At 61.0% G+C, this 24,802-nt stretch overlaps 1 protein-coding gene across 2 annotated transcripts in view; it reads left to right on the top strand.

Moving 5' to 3' along the window:
- Window positions 1–24,802, top strand: part of ITGA5 (integrin subunit alpha 5) — a 63,181-nt gene that overhangs the window by 7,280 nt on the left and 31,099 nt on the right. Inside the window, exons 2-9 of one of the 2 annotated variants that reach the window (XM_034792090.1) lie at window positions 15,788–15,918; window positions 19,652–19,764; window positions 19,985–20,108; window positions 20,522–20,583; window positions 21,443–21,488; window positions 21,846–21,971; window positions 23,076–23,120; window positions 23,910–23,953. In XM_034792090.1, the coding sequence (XP_034647981.1) occupies window positions 15,788–15,918; window positions 19,652–19,764; window positions 19,985–20,108; window positions 20,522–20,583; window positions 21,443–21,488; window positions 21,846–21,971; window positions 23,076–23,120; window positions 23,910–23,953 (691 nt within the window). Of the gene's footprint in view, window positions 1–15,784; window positions 15,919–19,651; window positions 19,765–19,984; window positions 20,109–20,521; window positions 20,584–21,442; window positions 21,489–21,845; window positions 21,972–23,075; window positions 23,121–23,909; window positions 23,954–24,802 lie in introns of both variants that reach the window. The other variant, XM_034792089.1, reaches the window with a different exon arrangement.

The raw sequence follows: 24,802 nt of genomic DNA, 5'->3' as shown, positions 1-24,802 counted from the left end.
GAAAGCTTATGCTCTAATAAATTTGTTAGTCTCTAAGGTGCCACAAGTACTCCTGTTCTTTTTGCGGATACAGACTAACATGGCTGCTACTCTGAAACCACTTATCAAAGCCCCTCTCTTCCCTGCCCTGGCGGTGTTGAGTGGGTGTGGAGCCTGGTGGCTCTGATCCAGTGGGGAGGGTGGAGTTGGGGAGAGCTGTGTCCCGTGGCCTGTGGCAGGCAGCCAGCCCAGGGAGCTTTCCCCTGGAGATGCCCCTCATGAGTGTGCTCTGTTCCATTCATGGTCCCTACTTGCTCTGACTCCAGGAGCTCCCAGCACTAGTCAGACTGAGCTTGTTAAAGCCCCAGCATGGATCAGCCAAGGGGCAGCTGAGAGGGTAAAGCCCAAAGAGCAGCTGTTGCCATTTGATCCTATTGGCCTAACCACCCTGTTCTCCCCCCTAGCCCCCCCATCTATTGGCCAGGAAAGTTTTTCCAGCCCTTGGTATCACTGGGCTGATTGGCCTGAGGGTCTGCCATGTCCAGCCCTGCCCTGGTGGCTCATCCCCTGCAGCAGGGACTGGAGGTGTAAGAGCCACTTCCCCTCTAGCGGGGTGTTAACCTTTTCAGCTGCCAAGCAAACTGCTTAGAAACCACAGTGCGATTACTGGGATGTGGCATGTTGGGACACCAGGCGCAGACCTCGGGGCGCTGTCAGGGCGAGTAGCAGTCTAGCCCCCATTATCTTCAGCCGAAATCCCTGCCCAGTGGCTGGCAGGTGTGCTGGCTATTGTGCTCTACCCCAGAGGTGGCTGCATTAGAATGGTGCTGGGTGGGTCCCTTTTGGGCCATGTCCAAGCATTCTGCAATGAGAGAGCAGCCCCCAGTGTGACCTGAATCTGCAGGCTGCTGTGCACCTAACTCCCTGTCTGCTCATGGGGTCAGAGAGAGAGGGCCCAACCCAACACCCTAGCTCTGAAACAGCCAACACTCTGGGGCTAAAATCACACCCATCTCTGATCATTCCCAGATACGTGTGCTTGGCTCCTTAGGAGCACATGGTCTGGTAGCTAAAAGTACAGTGGACTGGAAGTCAGGACTTCTGGGTTTGTTTCTGGGTCTGGGTGGCGTGGGGTCTAGCGGGTAGGTTAGAGCAGGGGGGCCGGGAGTGGGGTCTAGTGGGTTAGAGCAGGGAGTGGGACTCAGGACTCCTGGGTTTGTTTCTGGCTCGGGACGGGGGGGGGTATCTAGTGGGTTAGAGCAGGGGGTTCGGGTTCTGGCTCTGGGGAGCGGGGGAGTGGGATCTAGTGGGTAGGTTAGAGCAGGGGGCCTGGGAGTCAGGATGCCAGGGTTCTGTCCCCAGCTCAGCTCCTAATTCACTGTGTAAATCATTCTTCTGGGCATCTGTTTTCCTCCTCCGTGCCGTGGGGCTATTGGTACTGACCGAGGTGTGGGGTGGCTGATTGTGAGGCTCAATTCCCCCTCCTGGGTGATGCGCTTTGGGTGGCAAGCGTGTTGTCATCCTGAGGTCTAGTTTGTGGATTCCAGGGTTCTGTGATTTTTTTTTTGGGTGTGTCCCATGTCCGGTGCCGCCAATTCTCCACCCCCTTCACGCGCAGTGCCATTGTTTCCCAACCCCCTTGCAGCCAAATCGGTGCATCCTGCAATGAAACCTCGCAAATGTCACTGATTTCCTTTCCTCGCTCAACACGTCATCTCTTTCCTGGCCCGGATGTCCTGGTCCCTCACACAGCGCTGATCTGGGCACCGCCTGATACAGGGGAGGCAAAACTTCCACCTGGCTCACTATTTTCCCCTCCTCCTATTGAAGAGGCTGGCAGAGGCTGCCCGTGGCACTGGGTCTGGGGGAGGGTGTGGGGCTGGAAGCGACTGGCACTGGGATGCTCTGTCCCGGGCACTGGTTTCCAGAGAGGGGGATGTCTCTGGTAGCATTTCTGCTTCACAGCCCTGGGTAATTATCCCACTTAATAGAAGAGGAAAGTGAATATCAGAGCTGGGAAGGGACTCGCTCAGAGTTACACAGCAAGGCAGTGCCAGAGCTGGGAACAGAACCCATGAGTCCTGATTCCCAGTCCTGCCCTGCTCTAACTGTAGAGCTCGCTGCAGAAAGCAGCAGCCAGCTCTGTGAGTCCCCAGCAGCTTTGCCGGGGGAGGGTCTCTGCATGGGGATCCCAGGAAGAGGCCTTGTCGGGCTTGGCTGCAGCAGACATTAGTGCTCCTGATAGCAAGGAACAGATTTCACAAGGTTGGTCTGCTGGATTGAGAGTGGGGCTGGGAGGCAGAACTCCTGGGTTATGTCCCCTGCTCTGTCAATGACCTCCTGTGTGACCCCACTCTGTGCCTCAGTTTCCTCATCTATTTCAAGGGGATAATGGTACTGCCCAGTGCAGTGACTCTGTGGCCTCCCAGCCTTGCTGTCCTTCCTGTGTTCCCTGGGGGAGAGGGTGGCAGCAAGCTACACACCCTGCCCCCTTGGAATGGGGGGCATCAGCTGGCTATGCCGGGGGGCTAGCCCAGAGCTCCCTGATACAGAAAGGGGCGGCCCACTTAGCACAGGGTTAAATACACAACTGGAGCCATTAGCTTATTGCCCAAGAGCTCTGCCTGGCCATGGGCCAGTCCATGCCAGTCAGATTTCATAACCCATGTGACCATCCAGCCTGACCTGCACAGCACGAGCGGCAGACTGCGCTGGGCTCACTCCTGCGTGAGCTTGTCCAAACGATTTAAAATGGCTAGTGATGGAGAATCCACCACACCCTCATTAAACTGCTCCGATGGCTAATGCCCCTCGCGGTAACCCATGCCGGTCTGAGCTGATCTGGCTTCAGTGCGTTAGACTTTCTCTGCTAGACTGCAGAGGCCGGGCCCATCAGCCCTGAAATGTCTCTTTGCTAAACTCACTACACTGAGCTCCCAGAGCCTCTCGCTCTCGGGCCCCAGAGGCACACCAGAGAGGGGCTCTTGTCCAGGATCCTGGGGGGAGGTGAGGCAGGGTCTGGGAACCCCCCAGGCAGGCAAGGCAGGTGCAGGACCCAGCTGCAGGCGGGGGGGGGGGGGGGGGGGGGGGGGGGGGGGGGCTCTCCTTGATCTTCCAACCAGAGCAGCCCAGCCCGGAGCTCAGCCCATCTCTGCTCTGGTGTTCACACCCCTTCCCGCGCAGGGGAGAGGGGGGCACTTCCTGACTGACCATAGCACCCCAGCAGAGCCTATTCTGATACTGACTATGGGCACTGAATCACTCCCAGCCACTCAGCTCCTGGCTGGAGAGCCCCTGTCTCTCTCCATGGACCATAGAGCCCCCATAGCCTCTCTGCTCTCTTCCAGCAGCTCCATATACTCTGGCATCATACCCAGCATGCCTTGCTGCCCTGCATGGTGCCCAGCTGATGGCAGCCTGCTCCTCCCCAGCACAGTGTGCCTCTGGACAGAGTGGGTTTACCTGCTGGCCCCTGCAGATGGGGAGAGCAGGTCGGCCTGCCAGCCCCCGTGGAAGAAGGGTTGGGGTTACGATCAGCTTCTAACCCACAAGGTCCCGGCTGGGGACTGGGTCAGCTGATTCAGGGCAGAGGCTGGGCGGCATCCGGGCTGGGGATTCTCCTGGGAAAGCAGCATTCGCTCACACATTGCTCCTGCTCCGTGGTTTGGGCCGGCTGGGAGCCAGGGCTCCGGGAACAGCCTGACTCACTGCGCGGCTTCTGCTGCCAGCCAGAGTGCGCAGAGACGGGAAAAGGGAGAGACAGACAGGAAAGGGATTGCACCGGGGAGCCGTGCCATGGGCAGCCCTGGCTGCTTGGCCATTCCTGTGGGCAGCAGGGAGAGAACCAGGATCCCCCTGTTCCGAAAGCCCCAGTCCCGACTAAGGGAGAATCCCACCCTAGGACGGAGTCAGGGTGAGCAGTGCCGCGCCAGGCAGTGAGGGGCAGTGGCACACACGGGCACACCCGAGCGCTACAAGCCAGACTTTTCCTAAACCCAGGCAAGGCCCTGATGGCTGCATCCTGGTCAGCTCTTTCCACCCCCGCATGCTGCTGCGCCGTGGGAATCAGCAGGCCCATCCCTAGACGTCACAGCCTGCTCCGCACAGCAAAGCCCAGCGGCCATGGGTCAGGAGCCCACCCCACTGGGCACAGCCAAGGACTGGGGGCGGGGCGGACAGCCACAACCCTGAGGCTGATGAGCCAACACCAGCTCCTGATGCTGCCTCAGTCCCTGGGAAGCTCAGCTCCCTGGAAGGTCGCGGGTGCAGGGTGTCAGGGGGACATCACACAGGAGCTCTCTGGGGTCTCAACCCTCCCTGTGTTCCAGGGGGCGGGTGTGTGTGTAGGGTCTGCTCTGGGGTCCCACTACCCAACATGCTGCTCCCATGGCCCAGCTAGCCTAAGCTGCCCCACATGGGATCCAGACCCTCTGCCCAGGGCTTGGCTGGTCATTTGCCCTCTGGGGCTTTCCACTCTCTACTGAGCTGCTGGCACCCCTGAGCACTGTTGCCAACCCATGAAGCATTCTCTGGCCCCTTTCTCCCAGCTTTGTGTAGATACTTCCTCTGTGCTGCTGGGGACGGGCTCTGTGCCTGGGTGTGAATGGGTTAATAGGCGGTAGGACTTGGAGCAGTGAAAGAGGCAGAGAGGCCAGCTGTGTGTGATGCTCTGAGGGTGTCCGGTGTGTCTTGTGTTCACAGTGATCTTCCAGCTCTCATGAATCCTCCAGCCCATCAGGGAAGCGGAGGGGGAGGGTTATCAGCCCTACTTCGGAGAGGAAACTGAGGCAGAGAGTGGCGGGGACTTGCCCGTGCTGTGAGTGATTCAGTGTCAAGAGTCAGGATCAGAACCCAGGAGTCCTAACACCCACCCCCACCATCCTGCGCTAACCCACCAGACCTCACTTCCCTCTCTCTCCTCTCCACTAATGGGAGATCAGGCCCAAAGCAGAGCCACGGTTCTAGTCCTGGATCACCTTTAAGCTGAGATCTGTCTCCATGACAGACACCTCCCAGGGTGCTGGGTCTGGTTGGGCTGGGGATCCCCGTGTGTCAGCATGGGCGGAGACGGGTTCTGGTGGGTCCCATTCCAGGCGGCTGAAGCCTGGATCCTGGGCTTGGTTTGGGCTGTGGGGCAGTCCTGGGCCCCTCTAGAGCCCCACGGCGAGGACATGTTAGCAGAGGGCATGAGCTGGCGGGCAGAGACAATCGGGCCTGGGTAAGAGGCCAGATGGGGGGTGTAACATCCCCATCCCGCAAGCTGCAGCACCGGAGCCCAGCCTGGTGCCCATGGGCCGGCTGTAGGGTCCAGGCCCTGGAACTCTGCCCCCCAAACCCAAAGGTGCTGTACAATCTGGGCCTGAGCCCCCCATCTGTGGGTGCTCGGGGGCAGCTCTGTCTCTCGCCCCCATGGTGCCTGTGCCCCCCAGTCCAGGGATCCTGTCTCTTGCCCCTTCCCACATCCCCTGTCTCTTGGGGCAGATTCCCCCCAGCCCCTTGGCCTGCCCTTCTCCCACCAGCTCCTGGAGCGGGCGTGTGGGGGCCAGCAGGAGCTTGGGCTGCCTTTGTTCTCCAGGCTAGCTCATTCCCAGGGGGCGGGGGAGGGGGCTCCAGGGAAAGAAACAACAGGTGCCCCCTCCCCCTTCAGAGACATGCGGAGGGCTCAGTCTGGGCCTTTGATGGCCTACCCACCCGCCTCCGGCCCCTTGCTGTGCCCAGCCTCTGCTCTGCTGGAGCTCCTGCCTTGGCCAGGCCTCCAGGGTCTTACCCTCCTTCGCCAGCCAGGCAGGCTCAGCCCAGCTCCCCTGGCTGGGGGAGAGTGAGGGGACAGGCTCCCCAAACCCCTGCCTGTCCCGGGCCGGGTTCGCTGTGCTGCCTGCAGCTACCCTGGGATAGCTGGGCTGAGCCCCCACAGGTTGCAGGGCAGGAGGGGCTGCATCCCCCAACACACTTCCACAAAGGTCCTGGCACCCTTGGGTCACCCTCTATAACTTCCCCAAAGCCACTGCTGGGGGCCCCTGGCTGCTCTTTGAGGGGGTTTTACTCTGAGGGGAGCGGGTCTCCCTCCAGGTCCAATTCCCCCCGGGACCTGCAGAGCTGGGTGGGGCTTGTGCCTGGCCTGGACTTGTGGCATCCTGGACTAGTTTGGCTGCATCAGACACCAGCTGAATTGCCGTTGCCTTTAGGGCCCTCCCCATCTCAGCCTGCCCCATCTGTGGGATCTGCTGGATCTCCGAGCCCTCGGCCCTGCCGGCCTGGATCCCAGCCCCTTTGCGCCAGCCCCGGCCCGTCCACACTACCCTGTAAATGTGATCCCCACTGTGAGGATCCCTGCTGGGCCAGGAAGGGCCCATGGGCAGCAGAGACCCTTCCCCTTCCCTTCTCAGCTTTGTTCATTTTGTCACCTGTTGTCTCCCCAACCCCCATCTGTCTCAACCCTGCTGTACCCTGTCTGCCTTGTGTATTGCAAACCCTGGGGTGGGGACTGTCTGTGCAGCCCCTGGCACGCAGGACCCTGCTCCTGACTGGGGCCTTTGGCACCGTAACCCCAGTGCTGATAGCAATGCCAGGCAGCACGGGTGCAGAGTCGGGCATGTCCCTTTAGCTCCTTGGGTGACAAACATTCTCAACGTGCAACACCTCAATTCACTGCTTCCTGGTTACTGCGCGAGGCCCCGATCTGGAGGCTGGGGGGCAGGACTGAAGGGCATTGGCAGGGCTGTGTGTTCGTGGCCAGCGCAGGGACTCTGTCGTGGGGCAGGATCCACGTTGGCAGAGTGACCAGCTCTTGCTCCTGCCTTGGCTCTGTGCAGGAGGGACCCATGTAAAGTACAGGAGGGCGTGGCAGGGCCTGTGGTCTGAGTGCTGTCAGGAGCTCTGCTGGGCCCTACCCTGTCTCGGAGGGACTAGCTGAGGGGGCAGCATGTGGCAAGGACACAGGGGAGAGCGGCTGGGGTGGGCTGGGCCTGGTTAGCTGCTGCGGATGGGAGCTGTTCTCCGGGGCCGAGGGTCCTGTTTGCAGCATGCCCAGGAAGGCTCAGTCTGCTGTGGCCTGGTCTCCCTGCCAGCCCCCGACCCCTAGTGGGAGCAGTGGAGGAGCTGCCTGCCCAGGGTGATGCCAGAGCATAGGCACCAACTTCTCCTGATGCTCAACCCCGCCCCTGCCCCGACTCCACCCCTGCCCCACCCCATTCCAACCCCTTCCCCAAAGTCTCCGCCCCAACTCTGCCTCCTCCCTGCTCCTATTGGACTCCTCCTCCCCTGAGCATGCCGCATTCCCGCTCCTCCCCGCTCCCTCCCACAGCGATACAGCTGTTTTGCAGCGGCAAGCGCTGTGAGGAGAAGCAGGGATGCGGCGTGCCCAGGGGAGGAGGCGGAGGTGAGGTGAGCTGGGGCAGGGAGCTTGGCTGCTGGTGGGTGTAGAGCACCCATCAATTTTTCCTCGTGGGTGCTGCAGCCCTGTAGCACCCCCCGAGTCGGCGCCTATGTGCCAGAGCACTCCCCATCCACATCGGGTGTGAACAGGCCAAGCTCTGGGGCTCCCTGACGGGGAGGGGCAATAGGGGCTCCAAGGGCACATGGGTCGAGATCCAGCCTGGGGCACATGGGTCGAGATCTCTGCCTATGGGGGCCAGCAGCACTGCCCGGCCCTGCGCCACCCTGAGCAGAGTGTGGGTGCTGGTGCCATCGCCGCAGGGTGGGGGCAGGGCCTGGTTCTGACGGGTTCAGGTAGCTGCCTGGCTCGCTCCGTACAGGAACCCTGAGGCCAGCAGAGGCCCGAGAGCACCAGCCGGAAGAACCGTCCACTGGTATCCTCGGCTGCGGGGCCCTGGGCCGGCTCCAGCTAACGTCGTCTCTCCCTCCTGCCAGCACCCGGCTCAGCCAGGTCCCAGCTCCCCACCAGCCAGGAACTCCCGGCTCAGCCCACGCCAAGGAGCACCCTGCGTGGCTGGACTCCCAGCCCCGGCCCGTCCAGGGATGCAGCTGGAGTCGGCTGCCCCCAGACTCCCTGGCTTCCCAGGAAGGTGCCCAGCCATTCCCTGCACCCCGGCTCTGGAGAGAGCCTGATGTGGGGTTGGAGGGGAGACCCAGAGTGATGCCCCCTCCGCAGCCAGCAGGGGAGCCCTGGTCTGGTCCAGAGAAGGGGGGACAGGCTGTGCCCTGGGAGTGTGCCCCCAGCAGCTGGGATTTTACATGGGGCATTGCCACTGTGCCATGGCCCCCTGAGCTCTGCGTTGGGGGACCCCCTACCCACCAGATCCTGGAGGGGTCTGCTGCTCCTGGGGCCTGGCTGTCAAAGGCAGGGAGCTTCCCCTGGTGCCCAGCTATGAGGAAGAGGGAGGAAGAGAGCTGTGTCTGCGTCTTCTGAGTGCCTGTGTGACTCCCTGCCCTGCGAGGCAGATCGACACAGGGCGTGGCTTTCCTGGGAGCACTGATTGCGCCCTCAGCACTGCAGGGTGGCCGGGAGCCTGCTTCGTGCTCCAGGGAGCAGCCAGTTCTTGCAGACCTTTCCAGGGGAGGCCCACACTGCTTCGTTTGGCCTGAGAGTCTCTAGCTGCCTATTGTGTGCGGAAAGCCCAGGAGCTGCATGTCCGTTTCCTTTCAGTATAATTATTACATGGCACCCAAGGGTCCCAAAGCACAAACCAGCTGTGAACTAAGCCACACGGCTGCTTGCTAGAGGCTAGTAGAGGTGGGGCCAGCTCATGGGGGAGAAACTGAGGAGTAGTGAGGTGCCCAAGGCTATGGAGAGTCTGTGTCAGTCAGGGCTAGAACCCAGGAGTCCTGGCTCCTACTTCCCCCTGCTCCAACCTACTAGACCCACCCTCCAGAGCCAGGGCTAGAACCCAGGAGTCCTGACTTCGTCTCTAACCAGTAGGCCCCACTCTCACCATGTCTCAGGTCTTGCCCAGTCAGATTCTCCCTTGTGAAGTGCCCTCCCTTACTGCAGGGCCATGGTCACTAGTGAGGGAGGAGCCTGGTGCCCTGCAAGGGCTGGATGGCACCTCTCTGCCCTGCCCCTCTGCCCTGTGGGGCGCCCTCTCGCTCTGCAGGGATTGACCCAACACTCACAGCTGCAGACAGAAGCTTGTTGCTTTTAACCCCCTTTTCTGTGCCCTACGTGGGGGAGGGGGCAATAATTAGGGGGTCGCCCTCGCCAACAGCAAGTCAGTTGCCTTTTACAGACCAAACCATTCACCCCGGGAGTTGGAGCTGGCCCTTCCAGGCTGGTAGCTTCCCCCTGGGATTAGATGGAGCAGCTGCTCTGTGCCTGGACCCCCAGCCCCTGCTCCACTGAGGTGCTGCCAGCCCACTGCAGTGCCAGCCCCGTTTGTGTGGTGATAGGCCCAGAGCCCCCAGCACTGGGGCTTTCGTGGCCAGCATGGACCCAGCCAAGCTGGACCTGCTTTCCCTGGCTCCGGTTAGAAGGTGCTTGTCTAAGGGGAGCGCCCAGCAGCCCCAGCTGAGCTCGGGGCCCCTTCGTGCCAGACGCTGCATGGACAGACACAGTCCCTGCCCCAGACAGTTCACAGTCTACAGAGACAACAAGTAGGGTGGAGACAAGAAGGATGGTTCTCCCGCGTTACTGACGGAAGCCGAGGCCCAGGTTGTGACGTGCCCAAGGTCACGAAGGGAGGCCAGGCAGAGCCAGGAATTGAACCCCCGTCTCCTCATCCTCCCACCCACACCTGAGCCCTTGGGGAGGTGGGGGTGCGTGTTGGGCTGAGGCTGGTGCAGGGTGGGATGTGCTGCTGGTTGATGTTGAGGGTTGCCTGGCATCTCCTGCTGTTCCGGGCACTGTGTTCTCTATCTGACCTGTTGGCATGAGTGCCAGGGGGCAGGTATTGCCCCAAGGGGTCCCGTAGCTTCTCGGTACAAGTTCCCATGGGGAGGCTATGATGGGATCCCCGGGGTACAACCCGGAACTGTGGGACTGCTGTACCCCCTTAACTCTCCTGCCTGAGCTGTCTCTCACACTGCTATGCCAGTGACAGTGCAAGCTCATTAATTCATTTGCCACTGTGACTAAGGGTATGGATCTGCAACAGCCCTTGTTAACCTGAGCTGAGATTCCCTGAGCACTTCAACCGAAAGAAACTACACCGTTAGGTAAAATATAAAACAGATTTATTAACTACAGAGGGACAGATTTGAAGTGATTATAAGTAGCAGGCATTGAGATCAAAGTTGGTTACCTAAGAAATAAAACTAGAAACACAGTTTAAATCAGGGGTGGGGAACCTCTGGCCCATGGGCCGGATCTGCCCCCTGCTTAATTTCGTCCGGCAAGTATCTGCACTGTGGGCTGGAAGCCCTGAGCCTTGGTGCCCCACATGGGGCTGGAGCTGCGAGCACCGGCTCACCCTGCTGCGGGGGAAGCGAGGGTGCCCCTGCAGCCACTAAGTGCAGGGGCGATCAAGAAAGCTCTGAGTCTGTCTGCCTATCCCAGCTCGCAGGCACCGCCCCTGCAGCTCCCATTGGCCGGGAACCGTAGCCAATGGGAGCTGCAGGCGGGCATGGTCAGCGTGCACAGCGCAGAGCCACATGGCCACATCATGGCTGCTTCCGGGAGTGGCATGGGGCCAGGGCATGGGGGGGAGCCTGCCTTAGCCCTGCCACTGACCGCGAGACCGGCCGGAGCCCAAACCCCAACCCCCTTCCCCAGTCCTTCCGCTCCCGCACCCCGAACCTCTCATTTCTGGCCCCACCTCGGAGCCTAGGGGAAGCCCCAAGCCTCCACGCCTCCACGGGCTGTGTGTGGCCCGTGACTGATTTTTTTTTTGTGGGTCAGTGGCCCCCAATAGAATAAAGGTTCCTCACCCCTGCTCTAAATTCTAATTTTAACAGACTAAGCAAGATTTGAATCAAGCAGTCTCTCATCCTAAGAGATGTTACAGCAGCTCACAGTTCCCAGTACACAGGCTGGATTTCCTTCCCAGCCTGGGACCAATCTCCCCAGTTCAAAGTCTTTGTTTTCCAGATGCTGAGATGGGGGAGGAGAGAGGAAAGTGATGATGTCACTGTCCCTCTTTTAAACTTTCCTCCAGCTGCTAGGAAGATCCTTGCTATGGCGTGGGCGTAAATGCCCTCTCTGAGGAGTCTCTGGGCTGGCCACTGGGAGAGTGGTTTCCCCTTATCCGGCCAGAGACACATGTCAGGCTGGTGCTGATGTAAATCTGTCTCACTAGGTGCTCCTTTGTTGCCACTGAAAGGCCGGCTGTGGGCGTTCCCAACCTCACAACATATTTCAGTAACACACACATAGCAAAACCTCATAACTTCCCATACAATGCTAGCACATTACAATCCAACAGGATAGTAATGTTCAATCGATCACGTTTCAATCACACCTCCCAAGTCAGACTTTGTACCAGACACATCACACTTAAGGCTAAGATTTTATCATGTATATTTTTTGTAAAAGTCACAGACAGGTCACAGGCAATAAAGAAAAATGAACCGAAGCCGTGACCTATCCCTGACTCACTAAAAATATCTGTGACAAAATGGGGACCTGTGGGTGCCCACACCGCCTGCAGCGAGGCAGCTGCGTGGGGGCTAGGAGCTGCCAGGGCCCCTGCCGCCCACAGCTCTGAGGTCCCCTCATCAAGAAACTACCAAGCCCAACTATTCCCATCTCTCCAAAAGTCCACAAACGGGACCAATTGTGTCCTGCATACAAAGAGACAGACGATGTCACAGAATATTTTACTGCTTTTGAGAGGCTGTGCACAATTCATGAGATTCCCGATGACAAGAGAGTCCCCACCCTGATTGCAAAGTTAACTGGTAAAGCTCTGGATGTATTCAATGAAATGCCAATTCAGGATGCTTTACATTACTGCAGGTTCAAAGAAATAGTTGTGAAACGATTTCAGATCACCTCTGAAACGCAGACGGTGAAATTTAGAAACCTTCAGAGGGGTGCTGGTCTGAGTAATGGGGAATATGTAAACAGGATGAAAGATCTGATGGGAAAATGGGTGAGGGGAAAAGGTGTTGAAAGTTTTGAACAAGTGTTTGGCCCTGCTGCTCAGGAGCGTTTCCTAAGCATACGTAAAGATGATGTGAAACAGTGTCTATGGGACAACAATATGAAAACTGTGGATGAGACGGCGTCTCTAGCTGATGCCTTTGAGCAGACCCAGGCATCTATTGAGACTAAACCACAGAAAGAGGATGTTTACAAGTATCTTTGGTGCTACTGTTAAACCTCATAATAAAAAAATGTGTTGTTAATGTTAAACGTGATGACAAAAAAATGGGCACTGTCAAACCCTAGAAAAAGAGTGCGATATGCATGATTTTGGGGGAAAGATCTTGCACATGCTAGGAGTGGTAAATAAAAGCTCACCCTGTGTTAAGAGGCCATATGTAATGCTGCTTCTCAGCTAGTACCTGTAAGAAGGCTTGAAGTTTATCACAACAGAGAAACCATAATAAACCTGGTCTGCTGCATGGAAGGGGAAACTGAGGTACATCACCTCATCGCAGGTGGTGGGGGTACGCAGTTGGGTGTTTACAAAGATCTTTAGACTGGCTGGGTGTTCAATATCCCTTGTGTCTTCCAGCTCCTTCCGGAACCTTAGCATGTGTTCAGTTACTGGTTTTTCTTTTCCTTCAGTGTTCCCTTCACTATGGGTTCTTGAGCCTCTCGTACCTTGGGGATTTGGTACTGCAGGGTCTGGTGAGGTGAGGATGTAGGTAGGGCATTCTGCCTATTGGCTGGCCCTCTGTGGAGATGTCTGCCAACCCCAGGACTGTACATATGCAAGGAATCCATCTTCCCTCTCGGGCTTGCCCTGTGTTTGCCACTCCCAGCACTGAGACCTTCCCCACTCCTTTTCCTACAGGGCTGGGACCTGTGCTTTCTGGGTTACAAGTGTTTACTGTTTGGTCAGACGCATCTTGTCCTAGCAGCTTTCCCTCAGCTACTTTTTGTGTCTTATGAGCCTGGAGGAAAACCCCTCCCCTCTGCCAGCCAGGTCCTTTGCATGCTCACAGACAACGCTTCCTGGACTCAACTTCTTGGCTGTTCCAGGCATGGGAGCTGCATCTTGACTTAAAGAGACACAATTCCTTTCCACAAGCATGTTAAGACCAGTGTCCTGGAAGACTGGGGCATGGATTGGGGAACTCTCTGTCACCCCCTTCTCTGTCCCCGAGAAGTTAGCTGTGTGACTGCTCCCCTCCGTAAAGCCAGTTACACAGTTCCCTCTCTGGACCTGAGTTACAGGCTGTGTGTCTGGGTGCACAGATCTGAATCAGCTACTCTGCCGAAGTGACCAGTGAGGAGACAGTCATGTGCTCCCATATTCTTTCCCCATTTTCCTTTTCTGGGTCCAATAGGCTATTAATATTCAATGGATCAAGACTTGGTAAACGGTACCTCCTAAGGCAGACTTTGTACCAGAAACCTCACAGTCATATCACCGTGGGGAATATGGGGGTCCAGGGTGCTGCTTTGAGGTACAGAGTGTCACAGAGGCTGATTCTGCATTGTGTTGGGCAGGGCCTAAGCTGACCCTTCGGACTGATGGGACCGGGGGATAACCTGGGTCTGAGTAGGGAGGATACTGGCCCCACAGCCCTCTCATGCCACCCCCTACAGAAGATAGAGGGTCCAGCCATGGGGAGTGGGGTCAGGCTGCACCCCGGCACCTGCAGGCAGCGCTGCCCAGCCAGTGGAGTTTAGGGAGCACTTGGCTTAGAGGTGGCCTTGCTGAGAGTGTGGGTTTTTTTTTGGTGGGGGGGGGGGGAGTTGAGCTCATGGCATTGGTGCAGAGACCCATCCCGAGGAGTTGGAGGTGCCCGATCCAGATGTGGAAGTGAGGTGGGAAAGGCCGGCATGTCTCTGCGAGTCGGGAATCGTGGCCACACCGGAGGACGGAAGTCTCCTGTTGAATGTGGGGGCCTTGGACTTGGAATCCAGGGAATCGGGCTCTTCTGGGGTTCCTGGGGCAGGGATTCTGATGCCTTGGTCCCAGCTGCAGCCGGGGGGCTAAGTGGTGGGGACCGGCAGCCAGTCGCTGTCCCAACGGAGGCAGTGGTTGGGACCAGTTCTGGCGGTAGTGGCCCGCCCCTCTTCCTCGCAGGGGCCTGCGGGCTGGGGTTGGTTTCAGCTCTGTCCCAGGCCTGGCTGGACCCTGGCGGGTGAATCGCAGCCACGCAACTGCTCTGTGCACACCTGGATGCCCACAACAAGGGCCCATTGTTCCAGGCACTGACAAGGGTCGGCTACAGACCCTGCAGCTCAGTGCGGGGGCCCCATGGGGAGGAGGTGTGCAGAGGGCGATAGAGCTGGGGAAAGGGGAGGGGCATGAGGAGTGGGTTTGAGGGGGAGCTCTGCTGCAGGGAGTAGGCTGGGCCATTCTATAAGTGATGCGCCCCTCACAGTTGGTGCTGGCCCCAGCGCAGTGGCTAGGGGGCGCTGTGCTGCAGGAAGCAGGCTGGGGTGTTCAGTGGGGGGCGCTCTCCCCTTGCGGTCAGTGCTGGCCCCAGTGCAGTGGCTAGGGGTCCCGTGCTGTTGATTTGCCCCTTGTTGAAGGAGAGGTCAGGCCTGGGAAATCCCTGCGTCTTCTCACAAGAGCACTTCCGCCCTACCCCTCCAGCCACCTGGTCATTGCAGCGGTTCAGCCCTGTTTCAAAGCAGGGGTCCGGGCCCCTGTCGATGCTGCCATCCCCCAGTGGTCCTGCTTCTCCAGACCCCAGCGGGTACCTGTGCTGCTCTGGAGTCTCGTCCCACCCCCACAACAATTCTCTCCCCTCTCTTAAAAGCAAGTCCCTTTTGAAATAGCTCTGGTCCTTCTGCTTTCTGGCCCTGTGCCCTCCTGGCCTTATCAGGAACAGGCAGCCAGTGTTTGCGGAGACCATGGCTGGTTGTTTCCTTCCTGCTGGCTTTTCCTTAATGAACGAACCCCATCACTTTCCCATGGGATCGTCCCAAGGACCAGCCCCCCACAGCGCTGCTCGGTGACTGCAGCACAGCTCCGACCCCCCCCCCCCGCGCTGCTCAGTCACTGCGGCACAGCTCCGACACCCCCCACAGCACTGCTTGGTCACTGAAGCACAGCTCCGACGCCCCCATAGCGCTGTTCGGTCACTGAGGTAGAGCTGCAAAGCCCCCACAGCGCTGCTCGGTCACTGCGGCGCAGCTCCGACGCCCCCCACAGTGCTACTCAGTCACTGCGGTGTAGCTCTGACGCCCCCCACATCGCTGCTCTGACGCCCCCCACAGCCCTGCTTGATCACTGCGACGCAGCTCCGACGCCCCCCACAGCACTGGGGCCAGGGAGCTGGTGCCATAGCTGTGCTGAGGGGCGGTATCAATCTCCTAGGGAGAAGATGGGTGGTGCATCCCAGGGGAGGGACAAGCCTCCTGGATGGCACATTGACATGCGGTGAGTCTGCAGCCGGTTCCCAGTGAGGCAGCCCCAGCCCTTGCGGGAGCAGGGGAAGAGATGGGGCATCCCCCAGCCCCTGTGCTGTCATCTTGGTTATGCTAATTCCTGCAGTGATTCCAGGGGGCTCACAGTGGGGATACCGGGGGCAGGGGGTCTCAGGCATGCAGACAGCGACCTCACCTGCAGAACAATCACCAGCGCTCTGCAGACAGCTCCCACAGTCCCTTGTACCAGCCATGCCCATGGAGCATGCGGGGGGCATGGCAGTCGCTGGAGCAGTGGCTCATGGCCCATCTGCAGGGAGCCTGGGAACTGGGAAGGGACCCTGGGGTGGCTGGGGGAGAGGGGCCCAGCTCAGCTGCCGTCTCCGACTCACGGCCCTTTCCTCCTCCCTTTCCCAGCAGTATCAGCATCCTCGTCGGAGCTCCCAAGGCCAACACAAGCCAGCCCAATGTCACGCAGGGCGGGGCCGTCTACTACTGCCCCTGGCACCGGGGCAACAGCAGCTGCACCCCTATTGAATTTGACCAGACAGGTAAGGGGCGCATCTGCCTCATGGGGGGAGGGGCCAGTGTGTTCAATCCAGCAGCTGGGGGGGGGGGGGTCCAGCGGGGCTCCTCCCCTTGGGCAGTCTCCTGTCAAACAGAACTGATGGACATCAGCAGAGCTGGGTGTGGGGGAGCCCAGGGCTGGGATAGCAGGGGGCTGAGGGTCAGGATTGAGGGGCACCGGCAGAGCTGGGGGATGGAGCCCAGAGCTGGGATGGCTGGGGCTGTGGGTCGGGATTGAGGGGCACCAGCAGAGCTGGGGGGGTGGAGCACAGGGCTGGGATAGCTGGGGCTGCGGGTCGGGATTGAGGGGCACCGGCAGAGCTGGGGGGTGGAGCCCAGGGCTGGGATAGCAAGGGGCTGTGGGTCGGGATTGAGGGGCACCAGCAGAGCTAGGGGGTGGAGCCGAGGGCTGGGATAGTGGGGGCTATTGTCCATGAGATGACCTATGTAGGGGTGATGCCCTGAGGCCCTAGGCAGGATCGGGGGATCCCATGGGGCTGGGGCATGGAGAATTCCGCTCCCCCCCAGGGTTTGTGTCCTTCTGAAGGTGGTCTGTCCCTTAGGTCAGCCCCCTCTGGGTTCGAAAGCTGCCACATGAGACTCCCCAGCCCAGGCCCGTCTCCTCCCGCCCCAGCCAGGCGGTTTCTGTCGTTACCCAGCCCAGCGGCGGTGCCGAGGGGGATCGGGCCCCGTTCTGCTGGGTGCCCTGGCCTGCCTGCGCAACGGGAGCTGAGAGCTGAGGGATGGTTTTTGCTCTTGGTCAGCTCCATGTGGGGCCAGGAGCCGGCCTGCAAGCTGCTATTGCAGCCGGAGCTGACCTGGGACTGAGCCCCTGCGACCCCCACCAGCCTGTCAGAGACTTTCTGCCTTGGAGAAACCTGAGCTGGGGGGAACCTGCTACCGTCTCCCCGCCCCCTCTGCTGGCTGGGCCCAGGGACCTGGCAGTGCAACCCCACCCTGGGGACATGGCACCCGACCCTCATCCCAGTGCCGTCTGCCACGCATTCCCATCCAGTCTCACAGCGCCCCCTGCTGGAGAGGCTGGGCTGGAGTAGCTGGGAGCTCCCCCCACAGCCAATGCTCCTGCTCTGCTCCCCACAGCGCCCCCTGCTGGAGGAACAAGGTGGCTCTCCTCACAGCCAGCACTTCCAGTCTGGTTGTTCCTTGTTGTGCCCACCTCCGGTAGGCCCCAAAGTGGATTTTTCTGCTGCTGTAGCTGTACAAGGCTGTTCCCCTCTGGGGTCTCTTGCTCCCAGAATGCACTGCGCCTGCCTCCACCCAGAGCACTCCATCCCCTTGGGAGGGAACAGCCCTGGTCCCGTGGGGGTTTTCCCCTGTTCCCCCCCCCCCCCCCGGAGGGAGCGTTGCCCTCCCGGCCAAGCTCCCAGCCCCCTGAGCACCTGCTACAGGTGGAGCTGGGGGTGGGGATCAGGTTGGGGTGGGAGGCAGGTTTGGGGAGGGTGTCAGCCCCAGGCTATCCCAACCCCTAGCTAGGGGAGGCTGAGCGGCCTGGCAGTCAGTGCTCCTGGTAGGGGAGAGCCCAGATAAGCTGTAATCCCAGCCACAGGGGGTGGCTCCTCTGGGCAGCCCAGCCCCCCAGCGCTGCCAGGATGGGGCTGTGCTACAGTGGTGCTGGCCCCTCCCAGCTCAGATGTTTCCTGTGCCCCCCACGTCTCCCGCTATGTGTTTCCTCGCCACTTCCTTTCCTAAACAACCATCTGCTGTCACCGCGCCCCGCCAGAGGCGGCTGCGTTCCCATGGCAGCCAGCCTGTTCCCAGCATCCTCCTGGTTTTAACTGGGTGATCCCAGCTCAGGCCCTGGCATCACTTTGCGTGGGGACAGGTGGGGTGCAAAGTCCTGGTCTTGCCATTGTGATGGGCACATCCATCCTGCTGTCGCTCCCCCAGGGGTGACGTGCTGGGTCCTACGGCAGTGATCAGTGCAAGGCCGGGGGACCGAGCCATGGGCCGGGGGGCAGGAGGGGAGCTTGTGGCACAGTCAGTGCCATCAGGGGGAGCTGGGATCCCGGGCTAAAGGCTGTGCAGGGGTGAGGGACCCCCCTGCTCCCACCCACGTGGGCAGGGCTCTGGCTGCCTCTCACTCTGGCCCAGGACAAATATTTACCCAGCTTTGCAAAGGGAAGCGAGGGCTTTGCGGCTGGATTGCAGAGCTGGCGCCTGGCTGGGGTGACCTGGAGCGGGGTTTCCCGGCTGCAGGAATGCCGGTGCCCTGGAGGGGCCGGCTTGGATGGGACCCTGGCTGGCTCGCAGCCAGGGGATTTTCCTTGGCTCGTTGGTTGGGCCGATCACGTTACGGCCGGAGAGCAGGACGCGGCCCAACGGGAGCTGTCGCCCCGCGCGGCTCGCACCAAACGTTGTTCTCGCTCCAGCCAGACGTGGCCCGTCTGGCTCCCGGCCCCGCTGACGGATCCGTCTCCAGAGGCTCTCCTGGCTCCGCTCCCCCTTGGCACCCTGCCAGCAGCTGGAGCCACATGGCCTCTTGCTCTGGGGCCGTGATCCCTCACCCTGAGATAAGTAGTTAATGATGAACCAGGTAGCTCTGGGCTCATTCACTCCTGGAGCCAAGATGGGGCAGGGCCCAGGGGAAAGAAGGGGGGATGCAGGAGACATGTGGGGTGGGATTGGGGATGCCCCCCCCAGGAAGTGTGGCAATGTGGAGGGCAGTGGGCAAAGGCAGGGGGTGCGCTGCAGGGGAGGAGGGCTATGGGAGGGGGAACGGGGCAGATGGGGGAAGAAGTCCTGGGGGTTACAGTACAGGAGGTGGGGGCAGGGTGGGGCTGAGGGGGCTGAGGGGGCAGAGTGAGTTGTGTTTGTGAGGGGCAGTGGGTGGAGGTAGGGGTGCAGGGGAGGGGGCAGGTGGTTGCTGTGGGTGGGGGCAAAGGTGCAGTGGGGGGTTGCAGTGTGAGCTGTGGGTGGGAGCAGGGGCGCAGTATGGAGGTGCGGTTGCAGTGTGGGCTGTGGATGGGGGCAGGGGTGCAGTGCGGGGGTGGGGTTGCAGTGGGCTGTGGGTGGGAGCAGGGGTGCAGTGCGGGGGTGGGGTTGCAGTGTGGACTGTGGCAGGGGGCAGGGGTGCAGTGTGGGGATGGGGATTGCAGGGTGGACTGTGGGTGGGGGCAGGGGTACAGTGCAGGTAGTGGAGGGTACATGTAGTGGGAGATGGGGTTCTTGCTCTTCCAAGAATTCATCTCTGCTTGTGTTTTTCCTTAAAGCAAAGCTGAGCGAAGCCCCCAGCATGTGGGACCCACCCAGGGGGGAAGTGGGGGCTGCGGGTGGCAGATGGGACCTGCCAGGGGGGAAGGGGAGGCTGCGGGTGACAGGCGGGACCCACCTCAGGGGGAGAGGGGCTGTGGGCGGCAGGCGGGACCTGCCTGGGGCTGGCAAGGGCTGCGGGGAGGGGAGAGACTGTCTCTTCCTGGGACACTTTGGCCAAATGCCCTCTTTCGAGACAGCTCGGAACACGCTGCCCCCTCCCCCGTGACAACAGCTCCCTCCCGGGTGACAGGGCCCCTGGGGCCTCCGGGCCGTGCTGTCCCACACAGAGTTTGCACCCATTAGCTGGCTGGCGTGTTGGGTCAGCACTGCCCTCTGCGGGGCCGAGCTGGCAGCTCAGCCTTGTGTCCTAGGCCCCCGGCGGGGGCAGCAGCTGGTGCCAGTTGTGGGGCCCGGCAGTGACCACCACCATGCTCCTCCCCACAGGGTCCCGCCGACACGACTTCAGCGGGAATGGCACGGACGGGCAGACGCCGGTGGAGTTCAAATCTCTGCAATGGTTCGGAGCGACAGTGCGGTCCCACGGCAGCTCCATCCTGGTGAGAATGGCCCGGGAGGACCCCGGCTGGGTAGTGCCCCCCAGGGGTGGGCTGGGGCTGCTTTTCTGCCGGGCTATGGGGCAGGGAGGTTCCCGCCTGGCCCCACGCTGTGCTGGGGTAGTTAGTAGGTGGGTGGACACCATCAGGTAACGGGGCCTCCTATGCCTCGGTCGCTCGGTCTCCCCTGTCCCCAACTGCTGCTTGCTTTGTCCCTGCCCAGGCCTGCGCCCCCCTGTACAGCTGGCGCACCCTCAAGGAAGAATCTGGCCGAGACCCCGTTGGCACCTGCTACCTGTCTGTCAGCAACTTCACCAAGTTCGTGGAGTATTCGCCCTGCCGCTCAGGTACCGGCTCAGGGAACGGGGGGAGAGTCCCTTAATGCCCCCTCCTGGGGCTGGGCTGGGGGGCAGTGGGCAGGAGACCCCAAACTCCTTGGCTCCCCCAGCAGCAGATAACCCCTGCTTTGAGGGGTAACCAGGAAATCTTTCCATCCCAGGCCCCAGGCCTCCCTCACAGCCCCAGCGCTGGGCTGGGCACACGTTCCCAGAGGATGGGATTGGAGTGGGTGGGGACAGCGTTAAATGGGAAGGCAGGGAGAAGAGCCTAGTGGCTGGTGCAGGGGGCTGGGAGCCCAGAGTCCCACCCCAGGATGCTGGTGTCCAGAGCCCCCTACCCCCCTCCCAGTCCCGCTCCCCTCCCCCCCGAGTCCCTGGCCTCCATCCCACTGCTCCCCCCTCACTGGTGTTTCTCTCTGCAGATCTGAACTCGGTGGCGGGTCAGGGTTACTGCCAGGGTGGCTTTAGCGCTGAGTTCACCAAGGTGAGAGGCCCTGATGCCATGTGGCTGCGCCCCTGAGCTCTGGTAGCAGCAGAGTGCCCCCTGCCTGCTGCCCCCAGCATGTGTATGGGGGAGAGCTGGGTTCCTCACCGGGGCCTCCCGCAGTCAGACCCCCCTGAGCGGGGCTGGGGGGCTGGGTCCCGGACTGTAGGCTCTCATACCTCCCGCCCCACAGAGCTGCGCCTCGAGCCCAGACCCACAAACAGGCACCTCCTACGGGAGCGCTCCCCTAGCTGGTAGCAGTTGCAGGTCCCTTATCCTATCTGTGGGTGCCCCCTAGAGGGAGCATGTTCTTATGTGCAACACCTTGCATGTTGGGAGCTGCTGGATGCTGGGAGTGGGGCCTTGTGAGGAGCCCCCCCAATACCTCCGGTCGCATAACCCCGTGCCCCACAAGCGGGGCATCGCCCTGTTGGGCCAGCTGGGCGGGTCTCTGCCTGCCTCTCCCCCCCCCCCCCCCCCCCCCGGTGCCAGGGCAGGTCTACGGTGGTGTCACTCATGCCCAAGGGGACACAGAGAGCAGCAGCCCTTCCCGTGTCTCCCCGACTCCTTAGGGGGCAGCACGGGGCCCCTCTCTGCCCGTCGCAGCTGGGCCTGCAGACACCAGCCCTGCCCCACTCTGCTATCCCTCTGTGGGAGCCCTCCCTCCCCAGCTCTGGGGTCGGGGGACACTGAACCTGCTCATCCCAGCTGCCTCCCTTGTGGCCAAGGGGGGAGCAGTAGGGGTTTGGTGGGGGAAGGGTGAACCCAGTGACACCCCACTGGGGATAATCTGTCCCCCGCCCCCCAACTCCCAGGCAGGATCTTGCCTTGTGGCTCTGACTGGCTCTTTGCTCTGCAGACGGGGCGAGTGCTGCTGGGAGGCCCTGGAAGTTATTTCTGGCAAGGTGAGTGCCCCCACCCCCCGCTACTGCCCTCCCCCACCCTCTTCCCCCCCACCCCGCTACTGCCCTCCCCACTGTCTTTTCCCTCCCCCCACCCCCAGTCACTGCCCTACCCCACCGTCTTTCCCTTCCTCCCTCCCCCTGCTACTGCCCTCCCCCACCGCCTTTCCCCTTCCCCCACCAGCGGCTACTGCCCTCCCTATAGTCTTTCCCCTCCCCCACCATCTTTCCTCTCCCCCTCCTCCCCTCCCCGCTACTGCCCTTCCCATCTTCTCCCTGTTCTACCCCTCCCTGGGGTACCACTCCTTCCCCTGTTCCCCCAGTGCTGGACTCTCAGCCGCCCGCCCCATCTCCCCCCAGGCCAGGTGATCTCAGCCACGCAGGAGCAGATCAAGGAGGCCTATTACCCTGGGTATTTAATCCTGGACACCCAGGGGCAGCTGCAGACACGCCAGGCCGCCCCCAACTATGACGACAGCTATCTGGGTGAGTGCCCCGGCTGATGGGGGAAGGTACCCTCTGGGTGGGGGAGGGGGATAGCTGAATGTAGAGAGAGGGCCCCCAGTATTTGGCGGGTTACCCCTTCTAGGTGCCTGTGGGAAGCGAGCCGGGGGTCTTGTCCCAGCTCCCAGCAGACCGAGGCTCCTCACTGCAGGTTCATGGGCAGTCTCGCCCAGGGAAGACAGGGGGAACTGGGCCTTGCCCAGGGCGGTCCCTGCTCCCCAGGCTTGGGCATAGGCATTGCACCTGGCTGTGCTGCCAGCTTCAGGAGCTGAGACTTGAGTGCTGCTCCCCAGGACCAAACGGAGAGACGTGCCCAAAGCCGGTCTCGCTCGCCGAGTGCCCCCCCCCTGCAGGGGTGCATGGTGACACCTGCTGTGGGCTGGGGGAGATGGGGCAGGGGTATTCCTCATGGGGGGGCTGGGGGCGTTTCTGTTTATAGCTGGGGAAATGGAAGCTGTACTACTCCCAAGGACACGCAACAAAGTCAGGAATAGAACCCAGGAGTCCTGCCTCCCAGCACTTCCCACAGCTCCAACCACTAGATCCTACTCCCCGCCCAGAACTGGCAATCGAACCCAGAAGTCCTGACTCCCAGCCCTGCCCTGATCCAACCACTAGCTACCAGTCCCTGCCTCCCAGCCCCCTGCTGCTCCCTGGTGCTTTACAGACAGTAACTAAGGGAACTGCTCCGGGGAGCTCCTCTAGTGCAGACTCGGCCTGTGCCTTGGTGCAGATGGGTGAGTGAGGTTTTTACTCACGAAAGCTTATGCCCAAATAAATCTGTTAGTCTTTAAGGTGCCACCAGACTCTTTGTTGTTTATGGAGAGGGACTGAGGCTTGCCAAGGTCACGGAGCCCCCAACCCCGTCACCCAGGGCCCCGTCAAGGAACTAACCCTTCTCCGGGGCAGAGCAAAGCAGCTGAGGAGTGTTTCTGTGTGGTTCCCTTTTAATCCATCAGCCTGTCACTGAGAAGCCAGCTCCTCTTGCCCAGTGTTGATATAGGGCCTAACCAAAACAATTGGGACAGAAGGGCCAGGGGCTGAGTGGTGCGGGAGCCAAACCCCTCTGCTCCTCTCCCCATGCAGGGTATTCTGTGGCCGTCGGTGAGTTCAGCGGGGATTCTACCGAAGGTACTGCCGTTCTGGGCTCTCTGGAGGGGGGGAAGGGAGAGTAAATGCTGAAGGCCCCCCCAAGTTCTGCCCCCGTAGACATGGCAGGGTCAGGCCTGGGGCAGAACAAGTGTTGGTTGGAGCCCAGGTGCTCTGAAGATGCAGTTGCTATGGAGGAGGCTGAGCTGACGCTCCTGGGTCTGGCCAGCCGGGCTAGGAAGCTGCACAGGGCAGGCTGGCTCCCACCGTGGGGCCTGGCTGGGCCCAGCGTAAAAGGCAGAAATGAGCATGACATGCCGCCCTGGGTGGGGTTCGAACCCAGCATCTCCAGCGCCCTGCCCTTAGAGCAGCCGGATAGGCTGTTACCCTGGTGGGCCAGCCGCTATGACGTGCTCGCCCCAGGTTACGTGAGCAATAGCCGGACAGCTGAGCTGGGGGTACTTGGGGGGTTGGGGTCCAGGGCTCTGGTTCGATCTGCCAGTCCTCCCGCCCTGAGACAGTGAGTGAGCCATCAGTGGGTGCAAGGTGGTGGATGGATCGATGGACTCTGTGCAGATCTGAACCCTGGCTGGGCTGGGGCTTCAGCCCCCTGGAGTTTGGGCTCTAGAATTCTTCCCCCCACCTCACTCCCCATGTGGGTGAACTGCTTTACCGTGGGATGTGGCGTTGGACAGCCCAGGGTCACACCTGCCTGGGGTGCTGGCCTGGCTTTGTCTGTGTCGTCCATCCCACCCCAGCATCCCACAGGCTGAGCTGCCCCCAGGGACCCGCCTGGAGCTAACGGACCCGTATCTCTTTGCTCCTTTGCAGACTTCGTGGCTGGCGTTCCCAAGGGAAACCTGACCTATGGCTACGTAAGATCCCGAGCTGGGGCAGTAGGGTGGGGGGGTTCCTCCCCTGGGGGCCAGGGGAGTCCCCCGTCTCTGTGCCTGGCTGCACCCAAATGCTCTGGGTCTCTTCTTTTCCAACGACATCTCTGCTAGACTGGGCCCTCCCTCCACCTGCCCTGGGAGCTCACACCCCAGGGGTGTCTGCAGGGCGGGGGGTGCGGTGCTCATGTCATCAGCAGTTGCTTGCAGAATGGCAGGGCGGGGCGGGGTCCACAGTACAAGCTCCCCTACCCCCCAAACTAAGCCCCACAATCCTGCTGATTTGGTCGTTTCCATAGTAACTAACACACTGCCCCGGGCAGGGCTGAGGGCACGTCTACACTGCAATTAAACAGCCACGGCCGGCCGGGCCAGCTGACTCAGACTAAGGGGCTCTTTAATTGTGGGGTAGATGCTGAGCCCTCCTACCTCACTGGGTCCTAGAGCCTGTGTGCCAGCCCAAGCCCTGACATCTGCCCCATACTGTGATGGAGCGAAGCCTGAGCCGAGACCGGGCGTGAAGAAACGGAGGGTGGAGATGGCGTGGAGGAAGTAGCGGTCCAGCCCGGCCCACCCAGGGCTTTGTGGTCACCCCACGCATGTGACCTCATCGCCCGCTCTGTCAACATCACAGGCCTTTCCTGTGACCTGCCCAGGAATCCTGCTGTGCGGCAGAGTGACTGCCCGAGTCCTGCCAAGGATCCCAGACTCCCACTGCTTAAAGATGACTGGAGGTTTTAGAGGAGAAATGGGACTTAGCACCCTGGATTCTGCTCTCTGCTCTGGGGGGAGTGGGGTCTAGTGGTTGGGGGGGGGGGGGGGGGGGGGGGGCGG

Source organism: Trachemys scripta, chromosome 16 (assembly GCF_013100865.1).
Source record: "Trachemys scripta elegans isolate TJP31775 chromosome 16, CAS_Tse_1.0, whole genome shotgun sequence".
NCBI lineage: Eukaryota > Metazoa > Chordata > Testudines > Emydidae > Trachemys > Trachemys scripta.
This window is presented reverse-complemented; position numbering and strand designations above follow the sequence as displayed.